Here is a 20246-nt window from a genome sequence, read left to right as displayed (position 1 = left end):
TCAGCCTTTATCAGCCTGGATAGCTTGACTCCAGTGGTGTGGAGAGCCTGGGACTCACGTCTGAGCATACCCAGCCCACTCGGGGTGAAGATTGCAAAACACACAGTTGATGGACAGAATGTAGAACAATGTCATACATTCACCCCAGTACAAGGATCTGGGCCTAAATCCATCGTTTATTTGCACTCCACACCACCCTGGGTTAGACACTGGCTATATGCAAATCAGCTCTGACCCTGTGCCTCATGGGAACAGTCCAGTCCGAACTGCCAAGCCATGTCTTTCCCAGACCGGAATCAAGCATCCAAGGACCGGTTTCTGGCTATCAGCCTTCATCAGCCTGGATAGCTTGACTCCAGTGGTGTGGAGAGCCTGGGACTCACGTCTGAGCATACCCAGCCCACTCGGGGTGAAAATTGCAAAAAACACAGTTGATGGACAGAATGTAGAACAATGTCATACATTCACCCCAGTACAAGGATCTGGGCCTAAATCCATTGTTTGTTTGCACTCCACACCACCCTGGGTTAGACACTGGCTATATGCAAATCAGCTCTGACCCTGTGCCTCATGGGAACAGTCCAGTCCGAACTGCCAAGCCATGTCTTTCCCAGACCGGAATCAAGCATCCAAGGACCGGTTTCTGGCTATCAGCCTTCATCAGCCTGGACCGGTTTCTGGCTATCAGCCTTCATCAGTCTGGAGGTCTGTCCCCAGAGGAGCTGGAGGACAGAAGTGATGCCGGGAGGCATTAGATCTAGCTAGAAACGCTCAAAATGCAGCATCAGGAGAAGCTCCATTTGGAGTTGGCCAGGCTCAAAATAAAAGACACAAGGATGGTTTTGGATCAGGAAGGGAATTTAAAGGAGCTGGATTTAAAGTCCAAGTCCAGCACGGATGGTAGCAGTGTTTCTTCAGCGCAGTCAGAGGGGATGGTACACGTACCCAAGGATGTAGTGAAGGATTATGTTGTGGGGGATGACATTGACCAGTAGTTTAGGGGTTATGACGTCGCAGTGAGGTCACACAGGGTCCCTTAGCGAGATTGGGGGCAGGTCTGTAGAACCGCTTCACAGTAGAGTGGAGGGACACCTTGTTGACCTTACCCAGGGAGGATCTGATGAAGTATCCTGAGATGAAGGAAGCTTTGGTCAGTTGGTGTGGTCTCACCCCAGAGAGTTACAGGGTAAAGTTTAGGAAGAGTACTAAACTTGGTTCACAAACATGGATTTAGTATGTGGATTTCTACTGCACAGCCCCGGATGGTTGGGTGAAGGGCAGTGAGGTAACAGATTATCAGGGGCTCTACAATTTGATTGCATGGGAGTACTTGGCAAGTCATTGATTCCCTCGGGCTGCGGCAGCACTTGATTGACCGCAAGCTGACTGACCCTAGGGAGCTTACAAAGGAGGCGGACCGCTGGCTCAGCACCAGGGTCCAAAAGAAGTTGTACATGGGAGACGCAAGGGTGGGCAGGATACACAATGGAAGAGTAGGGAGGACAAGAGTAGTAAGCAGAACTTCTTTAAAGGGTACCAACCTAGTTCTCAGGGTAAAGATTCCAGTGTCCCAGGTGATAAGAAGCCATGAAACTCTTTAAGGAAGCCTGGATAGAGGGATCCCAGGAAGTGTTGTGCATGTGATCAGGAGGGTCACATGAGACGGGACCCCAAGTGTCCCATGCTGGCACAGCCCGCCACCGGTGGGCAGTCACAGGTGATGGCTAGTGTAGTGCTTGGGAAGGATCTGGTCCTAGGAGGGTGTGGGATCCCAGCTTAGATTACTCTGGTCTCACTAGGGGACAGTGAGATGTTCCAGAGAAACCTAATGCCTGATAACTCTAAGGAGTACAGGCAGTGGCTGACCATCGATGGACAGAGGGGTAAGAGGCTCTGAGAGACACAGGATCCAGTGGGACTACTGTCAGGTGTCACCTGGTGTCTGAAGAGCAAGTAGTTCCTCATGAACTTCACCAAGTTATGGCAGTTGACAATAGTGAGGGCTTCTGTAAAATGGCTCAGGTTTCATTTGAGTGGGTGGGTGGGGGTGGGTCTCAGGTTCCTTGCGAGTAGCTGTGAGCCAATCCATGCCTTTGGGAATATACTGCTTGGAGGGAGGTGGAGTTCAAGTTGCACATGGAGATTTTGGGATTGCCTGAGTGTGCGGGCATGACCACACGGTCCATAGCAGCTCGAGCTAATCAAGAAGACCTGGAGCCTGAAACATTGGCCAAAGTGTCCGCCGGGAAGAGAAAGGGCAGGGGGCTCGGGGAACCCGCTCTTGAAATGCCCATGGTCGGGTAGAACGGTGAACCGGAGTGGGATGCCCCAGTACCTTCAGGGGAAGAGGTAGCTCAACTGGAAGACTTGCCTGAGCTGACCCATTGGCTGCAGGAAGTGGGTCCCATTAGGTAAGCGATGTCTGCAGAGCAGATGCCTTGCCCTACTCTCATGCATTTTAGGCAGCAGGCTGAGGAGCAGGCAGCTGGCAAAGATGCCAAGTCACATCTGATTTACTGGTAGAATGGGCTTCTCTTTAGTGAGCCTAAGGTTGCTGAGCCTGGGGCAGCCCGTATGCTGATGGTACCCTTGCACTTCAGAACCTTCCTACTGGGTTTTGCTCATGATGTGCCTTTGGCAAGAAATTTGGGGCAGGGCAAGACCTTTGACAGGCTTGTCACTCAATTTTACTGGCCCCAAATGTGAAGGCAGTTCGATACATTTTGCAAGTCTTGACAAAAATGCCAGGCCAGTGGCAAAAGTGGGGGAGAAGTGTAAAGCTCCCCTCCAACCATTCCTTGTCATGAGCACCCCTTTCGAGCGGGTGGGCATTGATATTGTGGGGCCTCTGGATCCCAAGACCGCCATGGGCAACACACTCATCCTGGTCTTGGTGGACCATGCCACCCGATACCCGTAAACTACCCCCCTCAGGATAGTGAGTGTGCCAGTCGTGGCCCGGGCACTCATGGGGATCTTTATATGTGTGGGTTTCCCCAAGGAGGTGGCATCTGACCAGGGTACCAATTTCATGTTGCTGTACATGAAAGCCACCCTCAAAGTAATGGGTTGGTTGAGAGATACAACCGTACCCTGAAAGGCATGATTGGGGGTCTGTCAGACCCCGTGAAGTGGGATGTCCTCCTGCCATGCCTTCTCTGCCTACAGGGAGGTACTGCAGAAAGGGGTTGACTTTAGCCCCTTTGAGCTGTTTGCTGTACTGGCACCCTGCCAGAGGACCTCTGTTTGCTCTAGAAGGGCTGGGAGGAAGCTCCAAGGAAGCCACCCCAGGATGTATTTAGCTACATTCTGGCCTTCCGAAACCAGACCGCTCGCTTCAGGAAACTAGCACCGGCGAACCTGGAAGCAAGCCAGGAGGACATGAAATGCTGGTATGACCAGAATACCCCTCTGGTTGAGTTTCTAACGTTCAGACTGTCATGCGCTTCCTTGGCATGATGGCCTCATGTATCGCCATTGTCCCCGATGCAAGCTTAAACATGCATCAACTACAAGAGTGCCTGAAAGTACAATGTTCATTAGAATAGGGTCGCACGTAAGATCTAGTGTTGGTGTGGGCCAGCACCCATCACTGTATGCAGTGGTGGGACAGCTACAATCTGTTGCAGGGCCAGCCCTATGTAGACCCAGTTCCACAAGAGACTGTCACAACAGCTGTTGCTGGGGTGGCTTCTGCAGGACATGACCATTCCTGGCAGGTGACCTCATCAACAGGGCTTCTGTATGAATTACTTAGAGTTGCTGACCATTTAGCTAGTCCTTGAGGCCTTTTTTCTACCAGGGCCAATGCAAGGGAGTCCTCACCAGGACAGACAACATGACAGCCATGTTCTACCTCCTGAAACAAGGGAGCACGTATTCTGAGCAGCTGTCCTTGCTAGGGAAAAACATTTCACTGGGGCACTCCACCATAGCATACACCCGAAGTGGAGGACCTTCTGAGAGTGGACAACGAATATGCAGACCTGTAACAGGTCCACAAGTGGGAAGTCCACCCACAAGTCCTACTACCATGCTTCCGTTGTTCGCAAATACTTACGTCATTGGGTGTTCACTCACGTAGACTCTTTTTTTGCAATTTCTGAAAACACCAAATGCCAAAGCTTCACCTCCAGGTACCCACAGTCAATGGCATTACACTGTGAATGAACTGGTCCATGTTATTTGCCTACGCTTTTAACCACTCCCACTCCTTCCATATGTGGTCCTCAAGCTTCGACAAACATTCCTCACCCTCATCCTACTGGCTGTCCTGTGGGCCAAACAACCCTAGTTCACCACCCTCTTCGATGTATCTGTAGTTTCCCATGAGAAAATGTCCAACTGGCTGATATTGTTAAGGAGAACCATGGCATGGTCAGGCATACTAACACCAGGCAGATCAGTCTTGCAGTTTCCCACAAACTACCTCCAGAATGTATGTCCATCCTAAAATGGGTCTATTATGCAACCAAGTGGAAAAGGTTTGTCTACTATTGCCTTTCCACACTGGTCCAAGACAAAGGGCCTGATTTAGATCTTGGCGGACAGGTTACTCCGTCACAACGGTGGTGATTAGCCCGTCCGCCAAAATATAAATCCCTACGGATATAATGGGATTTATATTTCGGCGGATGGGATATCCGTCACCGTTGTGACGGAGTAACCCATTCGCCAAGATGTAAATCACCTACTTCATTTAAAATGTCAGGCCTTGTCTACCTTCTGTCTGTTTCCATTTGGTTGCAATGTCAGCTTACTTACAAAACAGGGAACACTCTTTGTTATTAAGAGTCCCGGTCATCAAATCCTTTATGGAAGGACTCAAATGAGTTATTCCACCCAGGGTGCTCCTGGCCCCTGTGTGAAACCTCAACATAGTCCTCACTCGACTTATGGGCCTTCCTTTTGAGTCCCTCCACTACTGCCCCCCCCCTCTCATGGAAGGTTGCTTTCTTTGTTGCCATTTCATATTTAAGGCATTTTAGCGAGCTTCAAACTGTTACCTTAGAAGAACCTTTCTTCAAGTACACCACAACAAGTCCTCCTTAGGACTTACCTAAAGTTCCTGCCTAAGGTGGTATCTCCCTTGCATCTTAGTTAGACCATTGAGCTTCCGGTGTTCTTCCCACAGCCACACTCGTTAGCAGAGAGGGCCCTCCGCAGACTAGATGTCAAGCAGGCCTCATGTACTACATTGACAGGATAAAGCCATTTCGCAAAGCTGGACAACTCTTTGTGGCATTCACTAAACCACACAAAGACAGTGCTTTCTCTAAATAGGGCATAGCCAAATGACTTGTAAAAGGAATTCAAACTTGCTACACTAAAGCCAAATGGCAATTACTGGCACCTCCCGTGCCCCATCCAACCCTCACAAAAGAAGCCTCTGTGGCATTCCTTTGCAAAATCTCTATAGCTGACCCATTTTAAAACAGCTACTTGGTCCACGCCTCATACATTCACCATTAATATCTAGTGTATGCTTTTTCAATCTTCTGTAACATCCTTCGGCAAGCCACCACTTAGGGGAGAATTGCTCTACAGTCTATGCAGAGCATGTGTATCTACAGCTACACATACCACAAATGAAATATGTTACTTAACGCAGTAAACATCGGTTAGTGGCATGTTGTGCTGTAGATTTACATGTGCCCACCTTCCTCCTAGGAAGCCGCACGTTGTACCAGATTTCTTTTTTCTCTTTCGCATGGTCATCTTATTTTTTTATGCTCCATTTTCATCCTCACCCGTTTTCCGTAAATCATGAGAACGAAGCAGATGCCCATATGCATTACCAGTCATAGGAGGAGTCCCTATACCTCTTGACGTAAAAGACTTATTCAAAGTGAAACAAGTTACACGCATCGGAGGCCAACACTAGATGGCAGGAATATGCAGAGCATGTGAATCTACAGCACTACATGCACCAAACATATGCTAACAAGGTAAGTAACACATTCCGTTTGCAGTCAAGTTTCTTCAGATTCTCAAATGTGCCTGTGCCTTTCAATGATGTGCAATCCCATGATGCAGAAAGTTAAATCTCTGACCAGTGCGGCTAGGCGTTGCCCATTGAATAAGAAATTAAAAACCTTTTGTCCATTCATGAAGTGTAGACCGCAAAAGATGAAACCTTGCCACCAAATGGGAAATGTTCTGGAGAAACAAGGCTGTGTGTCCTGACTTAAAACTTGACAGGATAGGTTGGTGATGCATGGATAGCATCATGGCGCACCCTCAAGGGGAAGCTTGTGCTGCAGGTTACTTTGAAAGATTTTAAAGTTGAGCTTTCTGCTCATACTTGTGACACAAAGGCAGTTTTCTAAATGTTTGGGAAGGAAAGCACAGCGACCCTCAACATTTATTTATTTTTATTTCTGTTGTATTGTGTGACTTGAGTAGAATGGTGGAGCATTAAACATCTTTTAAAATAGATGAGCTAGTAAAGTCAGATTTTGTTTTGAAAAATCCTTTCATGTCCATTCTTGCTTGAGTGGGGAAGATCTGGCGGTGTACTCTGATGTAGGACCTGTGGTGCTAACCATCTACAAAAGTGGCTGAAGAGCTATCAGTCTTACCAGTGTGATTAACTTTACTTCATGGATTGTATATAAAGCCCACTACACAACACAACATTTTCTGATTCAGGTTTTACCAGTTCATCCAATTTAATGGTGTATTATTTTTCTAATGGCCTTAATTAACTGTGCAATAGATTCTGATTAGATGTGTGTCTCTCTTGTGCTTTTTCTTTGTGTATTCTTCCTTCAACACATACATCTATCATCTTTACAGACGTGGAACCGGTGCTTTCAAATCTAGAGCTGGGAGACCTGTACCTGCCCCTGTTATAAATAGCAAATATGGTCTGCGAGAGACCGATAAACGCTTGAACAGGCTAAAACAGCTAGGGGATGGCAGCAAAAACTGTGACAGTCAGTCTGTTGATTCCAATACTGATGCCGACACTACTCAGGAAAAAACTAACAAAACCAGATGTGAGTAAAGTACCTGTGGGTTATTGCATTTTGTCTTACTTACCCATTTACAGCAGTTATTTAATACTGTCTACTGTGTTGATGAATAACCTATTCCACCAGAGGAAAACAACTCTTATCTATCAGAAGCATTACCCGAAAGCTGTAGGTTTAGACTGCCAAAAGGTTTGACCACTTCTTCACAACTTTGTACCACCTAAGTATTTGTTCAGTTATATGCTATACAACACAAGACATTCTTGCTCCTTCGTCTTTTTTTAGACTGCCAAATTTCTTGATATAAGTCTTCGATCCCTGCAAAACCTTTGTTGTTTTAAATCCGTTTACTTTCTGTCAGCAAATTGTTTGAGTGCTGGTCCTGCATTTGCCTTTTACCATACCCACTTTTCTCACCCGAGTAACTTTATTTGATCCTGTTAATTCATTTAATCTCTAACTCTTAAGTTTAAATGTCTAAAATTCATACTATACAGTCCGACTCAGTAACCAATTCATCTCTGTTCCTGCATCCCTCACAAAATACTAACTTCCTGTGAATTTTGGTTTCCAACACCTCATCAATTAGCCATCTTTTCATTCATCGGAAGTGATGTTGTGTTGCACATATAAGCGCCACCCCAGCGTGCTGACATCATTTCCTTCCTTTCTCTTCCAACTTTCCAAATCAGGAGAGCTACTTTGGCAATTTGTTAACCACCTTTTTCTACTTTTTGTTGACTCTTTTTTAATTTAACTGGGTGCTAGGAACATGTATCCCAATTAAGCCACAGGGTTCGAACTGTGTGGAGAATTGCACAGACAGAGGTCTATCTCTGACCCCACAGTTGGTTTGTCTATAGTGCCAGGAGTCGCGTCAAGACCCCAAGACCTGTTTCAACGGTAAGTCTATGAATCCGAGGTGGTTCGTAAGTGGGCGTGAAGCTTCTGGCAGCACGACAGAAGAAGGCTCCACGCTGATTCTGGTCCCATGGGAGACCACGAGTCCCATTCCCACAGACGATCATCTTCAATGTCCAAGACTTTTTTTCTCCAACTCAGGTAAGTCCAAGAAGATGTCGTCAAAGTGTTGTTCGGCTTCCCCCCTGAAGCCGGAACGACACCCGCCCAACTTAGAATTTTCTACCACACCAGGCACTCCATGTTTGGGCCACCAATTCCCTCTGGCGTGAATTTGGGCCCCCTGGAGTCGAGAGGTCCCCTGCTGGGATACCACTGGTGGGTTAGCACTTGACCCCAGCTGAGCTCTCTGGATCCACCCCCTATGCGGAGCAACACCGTCACGTGTGTCTCCTTCCTCCTCTGCTCCCTCCCTTTTGGCGCCAACTTGGATGCCTCCGACGCCACTCAATGATGAGCCCATCAATATCCAACTCCGTACCAGTGCCTTTTGACGTCAGTGCCGACACCATCCAGGCCCTACCTACCCCTGGGCTTTCCGCCCTTAGATCAGCCCTTCCCTCCTGAAGGTGGAGATGAGGAGGAAGGGTTTGGTCCCTGTGAGAAAGTCCCCTCTTTCTACATGGTTGCCCCCATTTTTTTTTTACTGAATTCCGATGTTCTTTGACTGGGTGTGCCCTGGGCTCCTGCTAACCAGGTACCCAGGGCCTATGTTCTTTCCCTAAAACTGCATTGAAGCTTAAACCCAATTGTCATTTCTGGCCAAAGGTCAGCCCCTGATAAATAGTACCACAGGTACAGAGTGCACTGTGACTAGGGAAGGCCTCTAAGGGCTGCAGCACTAATTGTGCCACCCTTAGCGGTCCTTTACCTTCACACTCACACACTGCCTTTAGTAGGTTGCGTGTTTTGGTTCAGAACAAAGTGAAGAGTCGACATGGCACACATCCCTGTGTGCCATGCCTATAACCCACTGCCCTGGCATAGATCAGTCACCCATCTAGCTCGGTGCACTATACCAGTGGTGAGGGTACAGGTGCATGAGCCCTGAACCCGTACTGTGTCTAAGTCCATTCTTAGACATTGAAAGTGCAGTGTGGCCATTAAGGGTATATGGTGCTGGGAGTTTGTCAAAACGAACTCCACAGCACCATAATGGCTACACTGAAAACTGAGAAGTTTGGTATCAAACATCTCGGCACATTAAACCCACATTTATGCCAGTGTGGGATTTTTTTTTGATAATCAAATTTTATTGACGTTTTAAACACAAATAAGTTCATTGATAGTAGGTCACACAGTCCAATTAGAAACCCCTGTCCCTCCCAAATGACAACACAGATCGTATCAGTCTTTTCAGAATAAAGAACTAGCACCCCCGTAGCACATTGAGTTAACAAGTTAGGTCCAATCAAGATGGTAACAAGCCGAACCATTTGCCCCACACCTTGCCAAACATCTCCGGGCATCCCCGAGCCTCAAATAGGGCCTCCTCCCACACCCCGCACCAGTCCACCCCCTCCTCCATTTCCGTAGTGTCGGTGCCTCAGCCTGGGACAATTTAGCTGCGATGTCTCGTTTCGCCACCGCCAGTGCTGTTCCCAGGAAGCGCTTATCGGCCCAGGAGCCATCCAGGCCATCGAACACTCCCAGTAACAAGTGTCTCGGGTCATGGGAAACCACCCAACCCCAAGCCCGCGTAAGCTCCAATTCCACCCCTCTCCAGAATGGAACTAGGGCCGGACAGAGCTGGGGTGTCAGCACACCGGGTACAGGCCGGGGAGGTTCTCACACCAGCTCGAAAGAGGCGGGCTGGTGTGAGATACGCCGTGTGGAGGAAGTAAAGCTGGACCAGGCGTAGTTTTGAAGAAGTGGTTAGGGATTTGGGAGCCATCAGGGCATCCCGCCAGTCTGCTTCGTCCAAAGGGCCCACCCAACCCTCACATCACTCTCTAAGGATGTGGGGCAGTTATTAATCAGGGCTCGGTATATTCGGGACACCCCCCCCCCCTCTCCCCAGGCTACCCAACATGACTTGAGCCTCCAGAGGACTAAATTCTAGAAGAGAGGAGGGTGCTGGGAGGTGTATGTGGAGGGCGTGGGGGAGTTGCAAGTATTTATAGAACTGGGAATGTAGGAGAGCATGTCTTTGCTGTCGGTCAGAGAAGGAACGTATGTGGTCCCCTACCCACATGTCTCCCAGCAGGGAAATCCCCACCAGGTCCCAATGTCGGAAACCCTCCAGGGATGAGGTCTCCCCCCAACCAGGTGCCCCACCATAGGGGCGTTTGTCTAGTCAGTTTCCGATTCCAGTGCACCATGCGAAGGACAGCGCACCAAGCCATAAGGACCGATCTGGTGATTAAGGGCATAGAGTGTGGCACCAGGGAACCGTATAGGAAGCCCTGTATCTGCGCAAAGTCTAGGACAGTGAGCTTCACCCGTAGCTCGGACCAGCCGCCCGCAAACCAATTGTGAATCACAATGAGTTTTGTAGCTAGGTAGTAAAAGTAGAGGTTGGTGACTCCCATGCCACCGTCAAAGGGGGGGACCCGGCAATGGGACAGGGACAGTCGTGATCGCCCACTCCCCCACAGAAACCAGATTAGCGTGCTATCCAGTTCCTTGAACCAGCTAGTCGAGAGGTGAATCGATGTGTTCTGCAAAATATATAGAAAGCGGGGAAGGATCATCATTTTGAAATGGGCGCTCCGGCCTAATGGATTAAGGGGAAGGGACTGCCAGTTCCTAAGATCGGTTTTCACCCGGGCAACTAGGGGAGCAACGTTGAGGCCCCATTTTAGCTCAGGCAGGAGGGTCACCCATACACCCAGATACTTGAATGCCTGCCTCCGGAGGGGGATCACCGCCTTCCAATCGAAGCATGCCCGTGAGGGGTGAAGGGGGACCAGTGTGGATTTCACTGGGTTGAGACGGATACCCGAGACTTGCTCAAAAGCAGAAAGGGCCCTCAGAGACCTAGGGCCGGAGTGCTCCGGGTCGGCCAAATAAAGCAGAACATCGTCTGCATATAGAACAATTTTGCCCACCTGGCTCTGATCCCACTTCCAGCCCTGGATGAGGGGGTCTTGCCGTATTAGTGCCGCCAGGGGCTCCATCGCCAGCGCGAATAGGAGTGGTGAGAGGGGGCAGCCCTGGCGTGTGCCTCTCCGAATTGGAAATGGTTCGGAGGACGAGCCGTTAACGAGCACACGGGCTCTAGGGCTGTTGTAAAGAACTTGGACCAGGCGGAGGAAGGGAAGGCCGAAACCCATCCTCTCCAGAACATCTCGCAAGTATCCCCAATCCACTGTACCAAAGGCCTTCTCGAACTCAACAAGGAGAAGGGCCAGGTATGGGGAGAGGCGATGTCGATGAGCCAGTGCGAGGTGGAGACGGCGGATACAGTGACGGGTACTCCTGGCCGGCATGAACGCGCATTGGTCGGGGTGGACCAGATCCTGCAGGAGGGGCCGGAGTTCTTGGGCTATTGCAGTGGCAAAGATTTTAATTTCGGTGTTTATCAGGGAGCTAGGACGGTAATCGGAGCAATCCAGGGAAGGGGGTTGTGTCTTCGGGATGACCACGATGGTCGCCACATCAGATTCAGATGGGAAGGACCCGTCGTCGACCACCTGACGGAAGAGCTCTGTCAGATGGGGGACCAGATCGTCGCGGAACGCTGAGTAATATTCCTGGGGAAATTCATCAGGCCCTGGCGTCTTGCCGGAATGTAGCCGGGAGATGGCTCCGTGAATTTCTTCCGGAGTGATAGAGCCGTCTAGGGTATCCGCCGTCTCTCTGGGGAGACACAGAAGGCGCATTTCGGAGTTCGTCAGCGAAGGAGGCTCCGGGGGGCGTGCGGTATAGAGGCCCTCATAATACTGTGTGAAGGTTTGCGCAATGGCCGAAGATGTCACATGGTGTGTCCCATGGACCGTTCGGATCTCAGGGATGATGCTATGGGCTCTAGGGTAGGATACCAGATTGTGGAGCAGTTTACCGTTCTTGTCGCCCCAGCCGTAGATGCGGGCCTCAGAGGAGCGCCAGAGCATTTTGGCTGGCTCCAGGCAAAGCCGCCGAATCTCGTCCCGGACCAGCGCGAGCCGTCTGGAGGAGTCGGCAGCGTCATTAGGCAGTTGAGCTTGTTCCAAGCGAACGGCCCTAGACTCCATCTGCGCCAGTTGGGAGGTCTGGGCCGCGCGCTTGGCGTGCACGAGCCCCCTGACGACTCCGCGGAGCACTGCTTTGCCCGCCTCCCAGAGTGTTCCCTGCGAAGGGACCGACCCTACTTTGGCTGAGAAGTAGTGCCGGTGCTCCTGACCGAGGGAGTCCACCAATTCGGGGTCCTGCAGAAACCACGCATTTAGGCGCCAGGTTGTCTTGGGGCCTGTGGACGGAGACCCAATGTGGATCGAGATGGGGGAGTGATTGGGAATTCCCCTGGGAAGATTCTCTGCCCCTGACACCAACTGGCAGTCCGTGGCGGGCATCAGTATTAAGTCTATGCGAGAATGGATGCGGTGGGCGGCTGATGTGTGAGTGTATTGTTCCCTTCGGGGGTTCCACACTCTCCATACATCGCAAAAACCCATTGCTGAGGTCCATCCTACCAAGCTCTTCGCAGAGGCAAGCCGCTGCGCAGAGGGAGGGCCCGACACATCCCTGGAGGGTTGGAGGACCGCGTTGAAGTCACCCCCGACGACAGTGAGGCCCTGGGGAAGGGAGGAAACTACTTGCGTGAGGCGCCGGAGAGTGGATGATAAGAGTGCCGGGGGACATAGGTGCAGAGGAGATTCAAGGGGTTACCCTCAATCAGTCCCGACACGGCCACATACGTTCCCTGGGAGTCAGTGACGGCGTCAATTACGGTGAAGGGAAGCCCTTGCTTCAGAAGAATGGCCACCCCCCAGGAGCCTCTGGTAAAACCGGAGTGCCAGACCCGGTCGAACCCGTACCTGGCAAGGAATTGGCACTTGGGACGCCGGAAGGTGTGTCTCCTGGAGGAGAAGGGCATCGGGCATGTGGCGGCGGGCTGCACGCAGCACCGTGGTTCGTTTGATGCGATCAAGGAGGCCGTTCACGTTCTAGGAGAGAATGTGGAGGGGTTTGTCATAGGCACGGGACATGTTCGGAAGTGGGATCTGGCATGTAGCAAGTGGGCAAAGAGGAGCCCTCCCCGTCAGGGGGAAGGATCCGGCCAGATCCTGGGCTCAGGGGCCTAGTTAAGGAAGAAAGGGGTGTGTGTGACAGCCGAAGAGGATAGTAGGACGTGTGACTACTCATAAGAACAAAACAAGACAGCCCGTAGGCGGCCAACAGCAACCAATTCCCGAGAGACAAGGGTCTCTCCCCCCTCCCTCGCCCCCCAATTCCCCCCACCCTATACTTCAAAACGGGAAGCATCTGTCGCCCTAAAATAAGTCACTAATACCTCGCAAGGAGGCAAACAGCTAAACTAAAACGGTTAGCAACCACTAAATCGGGTCATGGCTGAGTCGGACCCCCTCCATGTGTTCGGATAAAATGTTAACAGCAAATTAGGGGAAGAAGAAATAGACAAGTATCTGCGGACTAAGGTATTTGTACTCTGAATTACCACGCTATAGATAACCCAACAAACCAGTCTGACAAGCTCCGAATGAGTCTGTGCATGAAGTCAGAGGCATGTGTATCAGTGGAAAGTTCCAAATTGGAGCCGCGGGCTACGTTGGCAGTGCTGATCATGGCCCGGTGTCCACGTCTGATCCGCGGATCACAGGGCTTCCGGACAGGTCGGAGCACACAGAGGGCATCTTAGATATGCTCCCTGAAAACTAACCTACCAGTAGTGTCCAGGTTGAGTGGCTGCTTTCAGCTGCCATCACCAGACATGTTTCTGGACACCTGGGTCGAGAGCCTGCTGTTCTCGGGGGCCTGAAACAATGCACATCCTGGGACGAGGTGCTAAGCCTCCTCCCCCAGGATAGGCAGGGTCCACAAAGGGGAAACTTCAAAGGCTTGCCGCCTTTGTGAGCATCCCCAGGCCACTTGCTACTACAGCAACTGGTTCCCACTGGTTCTGACCCCCACTTTGGGCGGGAGAACCAGCGGGAAAAACAAGTGAGTAAGGGAAGTGTGCCCACCTCTGCCAACTCCAACCCTCAGGTGGGGGAGGCGAGGTGAAGCACAACTCTCAGTTACCCCCATGTTGCAGATGGGGGGACCCAGCCACCCAGAGAAAGGTTTATGTTTGAGGCATATGAGCTGTAGATCGCATACTTTTGCATAGATCGCCATCTGGTGTTGGGTACGGATGTTTGTACTTTGTTATTGTAGAAGTCTTTGTAGTCATGAGATAGGTGACTCCTCCTTTGGTTAGTAGTGCGCATGGGCATCGACTCCATCTCCAGATAGTTTTTTCCGCCATCGGGTTCGGATGTAATTTGCTGTGCTCAGGGTCATTGTTGTTTCGATTCCCCTTCAACGCGCAAAGCTCTCACCGCTCAACGGTATTGTTTCGATCGCGATCTCTCGACGCGCATCTGCTTCCCAAACAGAGTTTCGAGTCCGGTCGTCGACGTGGGCCGTTAGGCCGATAGGCGCCATCAATCAGCATATAGGAAGGACTCCATTTAAAAAATGCTACTGTGGGGCTAAATTCCTACACCAGATCTCCTCGAGGTCTGCAACGTTTGGCTCTCTCCAGAACACGAGAGTCAACACAGCCAAGCCTGTGATTCTTTCAGGTCCAAGAAGACTAAACGTGATCGTCTGGCTCAACGTCACGAAATGTCTAGATGAACAGTCTCTGCGCCGGAAGACATCTCTGACATTATTAACTGCTACAATAAATGAAAAAGGGGGTGGTGATGGACGGAGAATCTGAACCAATCAAACACTCACACCCAGTCAAAAGATCTGGGGATGATCCATCACTGTTCTTTAGCCCACTCTGCCACCCCAGTTCAGACATGGCTATATGCAAATCAGTCTGACCCTGTGCCTCATGGGAACAGTCCAGCCCGAACTGCTAAGACATGCCTTCCCTGGACCGGAAACAAGCTTCCGAGGACCGGTTTCTGGCATTACAGCCGTCTTCAGCCCGGCTTGCTTGAATCCTGTGGCAAAGTGAGCAAGGGACTCACGTCTGAGCATAACCTGCCACAGTTATGGCGGCCAAAGCGGTACAAAAGGGGGTGGTGATGGACGGAGCATCTGAACCAATCAAACACTCACACCCAGTCAAAAGATCTGGGTTTGATCCATCACCGTTCTTTAGCCCACTCTGCCACCCCAGTTCAGACATGGCTATATGCAAATCAGTCTGACCCTGTGCCTCATGGGAACAGTCCAGCCCAAACCATGCCTTCCCTGGACCAGAAACAAGCTTCCGAGGACAGGTTACTGGCATTACAGCCGTCTTCAGCCCGGCTTGCTTGAATCCAGTGGCAAAGTGAGCAAGAGACTCACGTCTGAGCATACTCTGCCACACTTATGGTGGCCAAAGCGGTACAAAAGGGGGTGGTGATGTACGGCGCATCTAAACCAATCAAACACTCAGACCCAGTCAAAAGATCTGGGTTAGATCCATCACCGTTCTTTAGCCCACTCTGCCACCACAGTTCAGGCATGGCTATATTCAAATCAGTCTGACCCTGTGCCTCATGGGAACAGTCCAGCCCGAATTGCCAAGACATGCCTTCCCTGGACCGGAAACAAGCTTCCGAGGACCGCTTTCTGGCATTACAGCCCTCTTCAGTCCGGCTTGCTTGAATCCAGTGGCAAAGTGAGCAAGGGACTCACGTCTGAGCATACCCTGCCACACTTATGGCGGCCAAAGCGGTACAAAAGGGGGTTGTGATGGACGGAGCATCTGAACCAATCAAACACTCACACCCAGTCAAAAGATCTGGGTTTGATCCATCACCGTTCTTTAGCCCACTCTGCCACCCCAGTTCAGACATGGCTATATGCAAATCAGTCTGACCCTGTGCCTCATGGGAACAGTCCAGCCCTAACTGCCAAGCCATGCCTTCCCTGGACCGGAAACAAGCTTACGAGGACCGGTTCTGGCATTACAGCCGTCTTCAGCCCGGCTTGCTTGAAACCAGTGGCAAAGTGAGCAAGGGACTCACGTCTGAGCATACCCTGCCACACTTATGGCGGCCAAAGCGGTACAAAAGGGGGTGGTAATGGACGGAGCATCTGAACCAATCAAACACTCACACCCAGTCAAAAGATCTGGGTTTGATCCATCACCGTTCTTTAGCCCACTCTGCCACCCCAGTTCAGACATGGCTATATGCAAATCAGTCTGACCCTGTGCCTCATGGGAACAGTCCAGCCCGAACTGCCAAGCCATGCCTTCCCTGGACCGGAAACAAACTTCCGAGGACCGGTTACTGGCATTACAGCCGTCTTCAGCCCGGCTTGTTTGAATCCAGTGGCAAAGTGAGCAAGGGACTCACGTCTGAGCATACCCTGCCACACTTATGGCGGCCAAAGCGGTACAAAAGGGGGTGGTGATGGACGGAGCATCTGAACCAATCAAACACTCACACCCAGTCAAAAGATCTGGGTTTGATCCTTCACCGTTCTTTAGCCCACTCTGCCACCCCAGTTCAGACATGGCTATATGCAAATCAGTCTGACCCTGTGCCTCATGGGAACAGTCCAGCCCGAACCATGCCTTCCCTGGACCGGAAACAAGCTTCCGAGGACCGGTTACTGGCATTACAGCCGTCTTCACCCGGCTTGCTTGAATCCAGTGGCAAAGTGAGCAAGGGACTCACGTCTGAGCATACCCTGCCACACTTATGGCGGCCAAAGCAGTACAAAAGGAGGTGGTGATGGACGGAGCATCTGAACCAATCAAACACTCACACCCAGTCAAAAGATCTGGGTTTGATCCATCACCGTTCTTTAGCCCACTCTGCCACCCCAGTTCAGACATGGCTATATGCAAATCAGTCTGACCCTGTGCCTCATGGGAACAGTACAGCCCGAACTGCCAAGCCATGTCTTACCTGGACCGGAAACAAGCTTCCGAGGACCGGTTTCTGGCATTACAGCCGTCTTCAGCCCGGCTTGCTTGAATCCAGTGGCAAAGTGAGCAAGGGACTCGCGTCTGAGCATACCCTGCCACACTTATGGCGGCCAAAGCGGTACAAAAGGGGGTGGTGATGGACGGAGCATCTGAACCAATCAAACACTCACACCCAGTCAAAAGATCTGGGTTTGATCCATCACCGTTCTTTAGCCCACTCTGCCACCCCAGTTCAGACATGGCTATATGCAAATCAGTCTGACCCTGTGCCTCATGGGAACAGTCCAGCCCGAACTGCCAAGCCATGCCTTCCCTGGACCGGAAACAAGCTTCCGAGGACCGGTTACTGGCATTACAGCCGTCTTCAGCCCGGCTTGCTTGAATCCAGTTGTAAAGTGAGCAAGGGACTCACGTCTGAGCATACCCTGCCACACTTATGGCGGCCAAAGCGGTACAAAAGGGGGTGGTGATGGACGGAGCATCTGAACCAATCAAACACTCACACCCAGTCAAAAGATCTGGGTTTGATCCATCACCGTTCTTTAGCCCACTCTGCCACCCCAGTTCAGACATGGCTATATGCAAATCAGTCTGACCCTGTGCCTCATGGGAACAGTCCAGCCCGAACTACCAAGCCATGCCTTCCCTGGACCGGAAACAAGCTTCTGAGGACCGGTTTCTGGCATTACAGCCGTCTTCAGCCCGGCTTGCTGGAATCCATTGGCAAAGTGAGCAAGGGACTCACGTCTGAGCATACCCTGCCACACTTCTGGCGGCCAAAGCGGTACAAAAGGGGGTGGTGATGGAGGGAGCATCTGAACCAATCAAACACTCACACCCAGTCAAAAGATCTGGGTTTGATCCATCACCGTTCTTTAGCCCACTCTGCCAACCCAGTTCAGACATGGCTATATGCAAATCAGTCTGACCCTGTGCCTCATGGGAACAGTCCAGCCCGAACTGCCGAGCCATGCCTTCCCTGGACCGGAAACAAGCTTCCAAAGACCGGTACCCTCAACTCCCCCAACACTAAACAGTGACTTCCCTCCACTAGCCCTCCCCCAAACACCCCCCCCAAACACCCCACTCCGGTCGGGGGAAGACTATCAGAGTTCCTACCTGTCTGGAATTACATCACCACAGACAAGTGGGTAAGACAAATTATCCAGTATGGTTACTGGCTGGAACTTACTTCTACCCCCACATATCTCCCAAACAATGTCCATTGTCCACAGAACATCAAATGCTTGTCAGGCAGGAGGTTCTCTCTCTCTTGCAAAAACATGCAATAGAACCAGTTCCCCTACACCAGCAAGGTATGCCTGTATACACAATCCGACCACTTCCACATGGTCACGCTACAACAGGTCCTCCCACTGCTCCAACAAGGCGATTTCCTTGCCACACTAGATGTCAAGGACGCCTACCTCCACATTCCTATTCACCCGGCTCACAGGAAATACCTACGTTTCATGGTAGACGGACAACATTATCAATTCAAAGTCCTTTCATTCGGGGTCACAGCACCCAGAGTCATCACAAAATGTCTTGCAGTAGTAGCAGCCCACTTAAGAAGACAACACATTCATGTGTTTCCTTACCTAGATGACGGGCTCATAAAAGCCAAGTCACACAGCAGTTAGGTACAACAAACACACAACACAATCGAGCTGCTGCACAACTTAGGATTCACAATAAACCTCACCAAGTCACATCTCCAACCGTCCCACACCCAACAGTATCTAGGTGCAACTATAGATACTTCCAAAGCCCTAGCATACCCCAATCCAGCCAGGATGCAAGCCTTCATAACAAAATTTCAATCGCATCACTCACTACCAGCTCGAGTGTTCATGCAGTTAATAGGGATGATGGCCTCTTGCATCTTAATTGTCCCTTACCCAAGACTCCAAATGCTTTGGTTACAACAATGTCTAGCACAACAGTGGAACCAATCTAAAGGTCATCTTGCAGATCTGGTGTTGGTGGACAGCCGCACATATTGCTCTGTGCAATGGTGGAGCACACAAAATCTTTCCGAAAGGGCGGCCGTTCTAGACCCGGTTCCACAAATAGAACTAACAGCGGACGCATCGCTCAACGGCTGGGAAGCTCACCTCATGAACCACACCATTCAAGGTATGTGGACCACTCAACAAAAACTCCTCCACATCAGTCACCTGGAGTTACTGGCCATATTTCTTGCCCTAAAGTCTTTTCAGAAACATCTCCTAGGCAAAACTGTCCTCATTCGGATGGACAATATGACAGCAATGTACTATATACAAAAACAGGAGGGGACATACTCTCTGTAGCTTTCACGCCTAGCACAAAGCATTTGGAGATGGGCCATTCCTCATAAGACATACCTCTTATCAGAGCATCTACCTGGGATACACAATCAAATTGCGGATCTGCTCAGTCGTCTACAACAGCAGATTCAGGAATGGGAACTTCATCCGCAAGTTTTTCTTCCGTTTTTTCAAATGTTCAAATGTCATCAGGAGCAACTCACAAAGGTGGCCATCTCTTGGATCCTATCTTTTCTAGTATTCCTTTGTCCCACTGTCCTCCTGCCCTACCCTTGCACTGGTCGGACCATTTTTTAGTTAATTTCAGCATACCAAATCCCACGGTTAACAGGCTATCCAGCCCGCAGCCACTTCTTTGGAATAGAAATTGGAAGAAGCTGGACATTAACTACCTCATTTCCATCTTAGACCCCGCCCCCGTTGGTGAGATATTTGACTCAGAAGATATTGAGATAGTAGCCAAAAAGACTAACGACTGGCTGTTAGGAGCCTTAGACACATGTCTGCCCCAAGCTCACAAAAAACTTAAAGCCCATAACCCTCCAGCACCATGGTACAATGAATCATTGAAGATCTTAAAATCCAAATGCAAGCGTTTGGAACGCTTATGGAGGAAAGAATACTCCAGTATAGATGGAACCACCTACAGAATGGAGCTTAAACTTTATCATAAAGCTTGTACCATGGCTAGAGCAATCTATGTGGCAAAGACCATTGCCGAAGCTACAGACAAATCTAAAACATTGTTCAACTTAGTAAAGGATTTGGCTGGTGCAAATTCCTCAGCCAAACCTCCTCCGCTGAACGAAGTACAATGTGAAGAGCTAGCATTGTTCTTTACAAATAAAATAGAGACTATCTACTACAATATAGTCACGCAACAACAGACTCAGGCAAAGACACACTCAGATCCTGATTCTAGTGAGTTGAACATCTCCCACTCGATAGACCTGCCTTTCGAGCCTTTGTCGTTCTGGCCGGAATTAAAAATTCAAGACCTTCAAGCCA

General features: G+C 50.4%; 1 protein-coding gene across 3 annotated transcripts in view; it reads left to right on the top strand.

Moving 5' to 3' along the window:
* The window catches only part of KMT5B (lysine methyltransferase 5B), a 300700-nt gene that overhangs the window by 236823 nt on the left and 43631 nt on the right, over positions 1-20246 (top strand). For all 3 annotated transcript variants that reach the window (XM_078682852.1, XM_078682850.1, XM_078682851.1), the window contains one exon: positions 6799-7001. In XM_078682852.1, the coding sequence (XP_078538978.1) occupies positions 6799-7001 (203 nt within the window). The remainder of the gene's footprint in view (positions 1-6798; positions 7002-20246) is intronic.

This window comes from Lissotriton helveticus, chromosome 3_1, assembly GCF_964261635.1.
Source record: "Lissotriton helveticus chromosome 3_1, aLisHel1.1, whole genome shotgun sequence".
NCBI lineage: Eukaryota > Metazoa > Chordata > Amphibia > Caudata > Salamandridae > Lissotriton > Lissotriton helveticus.
Note: the sequence above shows the minus strand (reverse complement) of the source record. Positions and strands in the feature narration are given on the sequence as shown.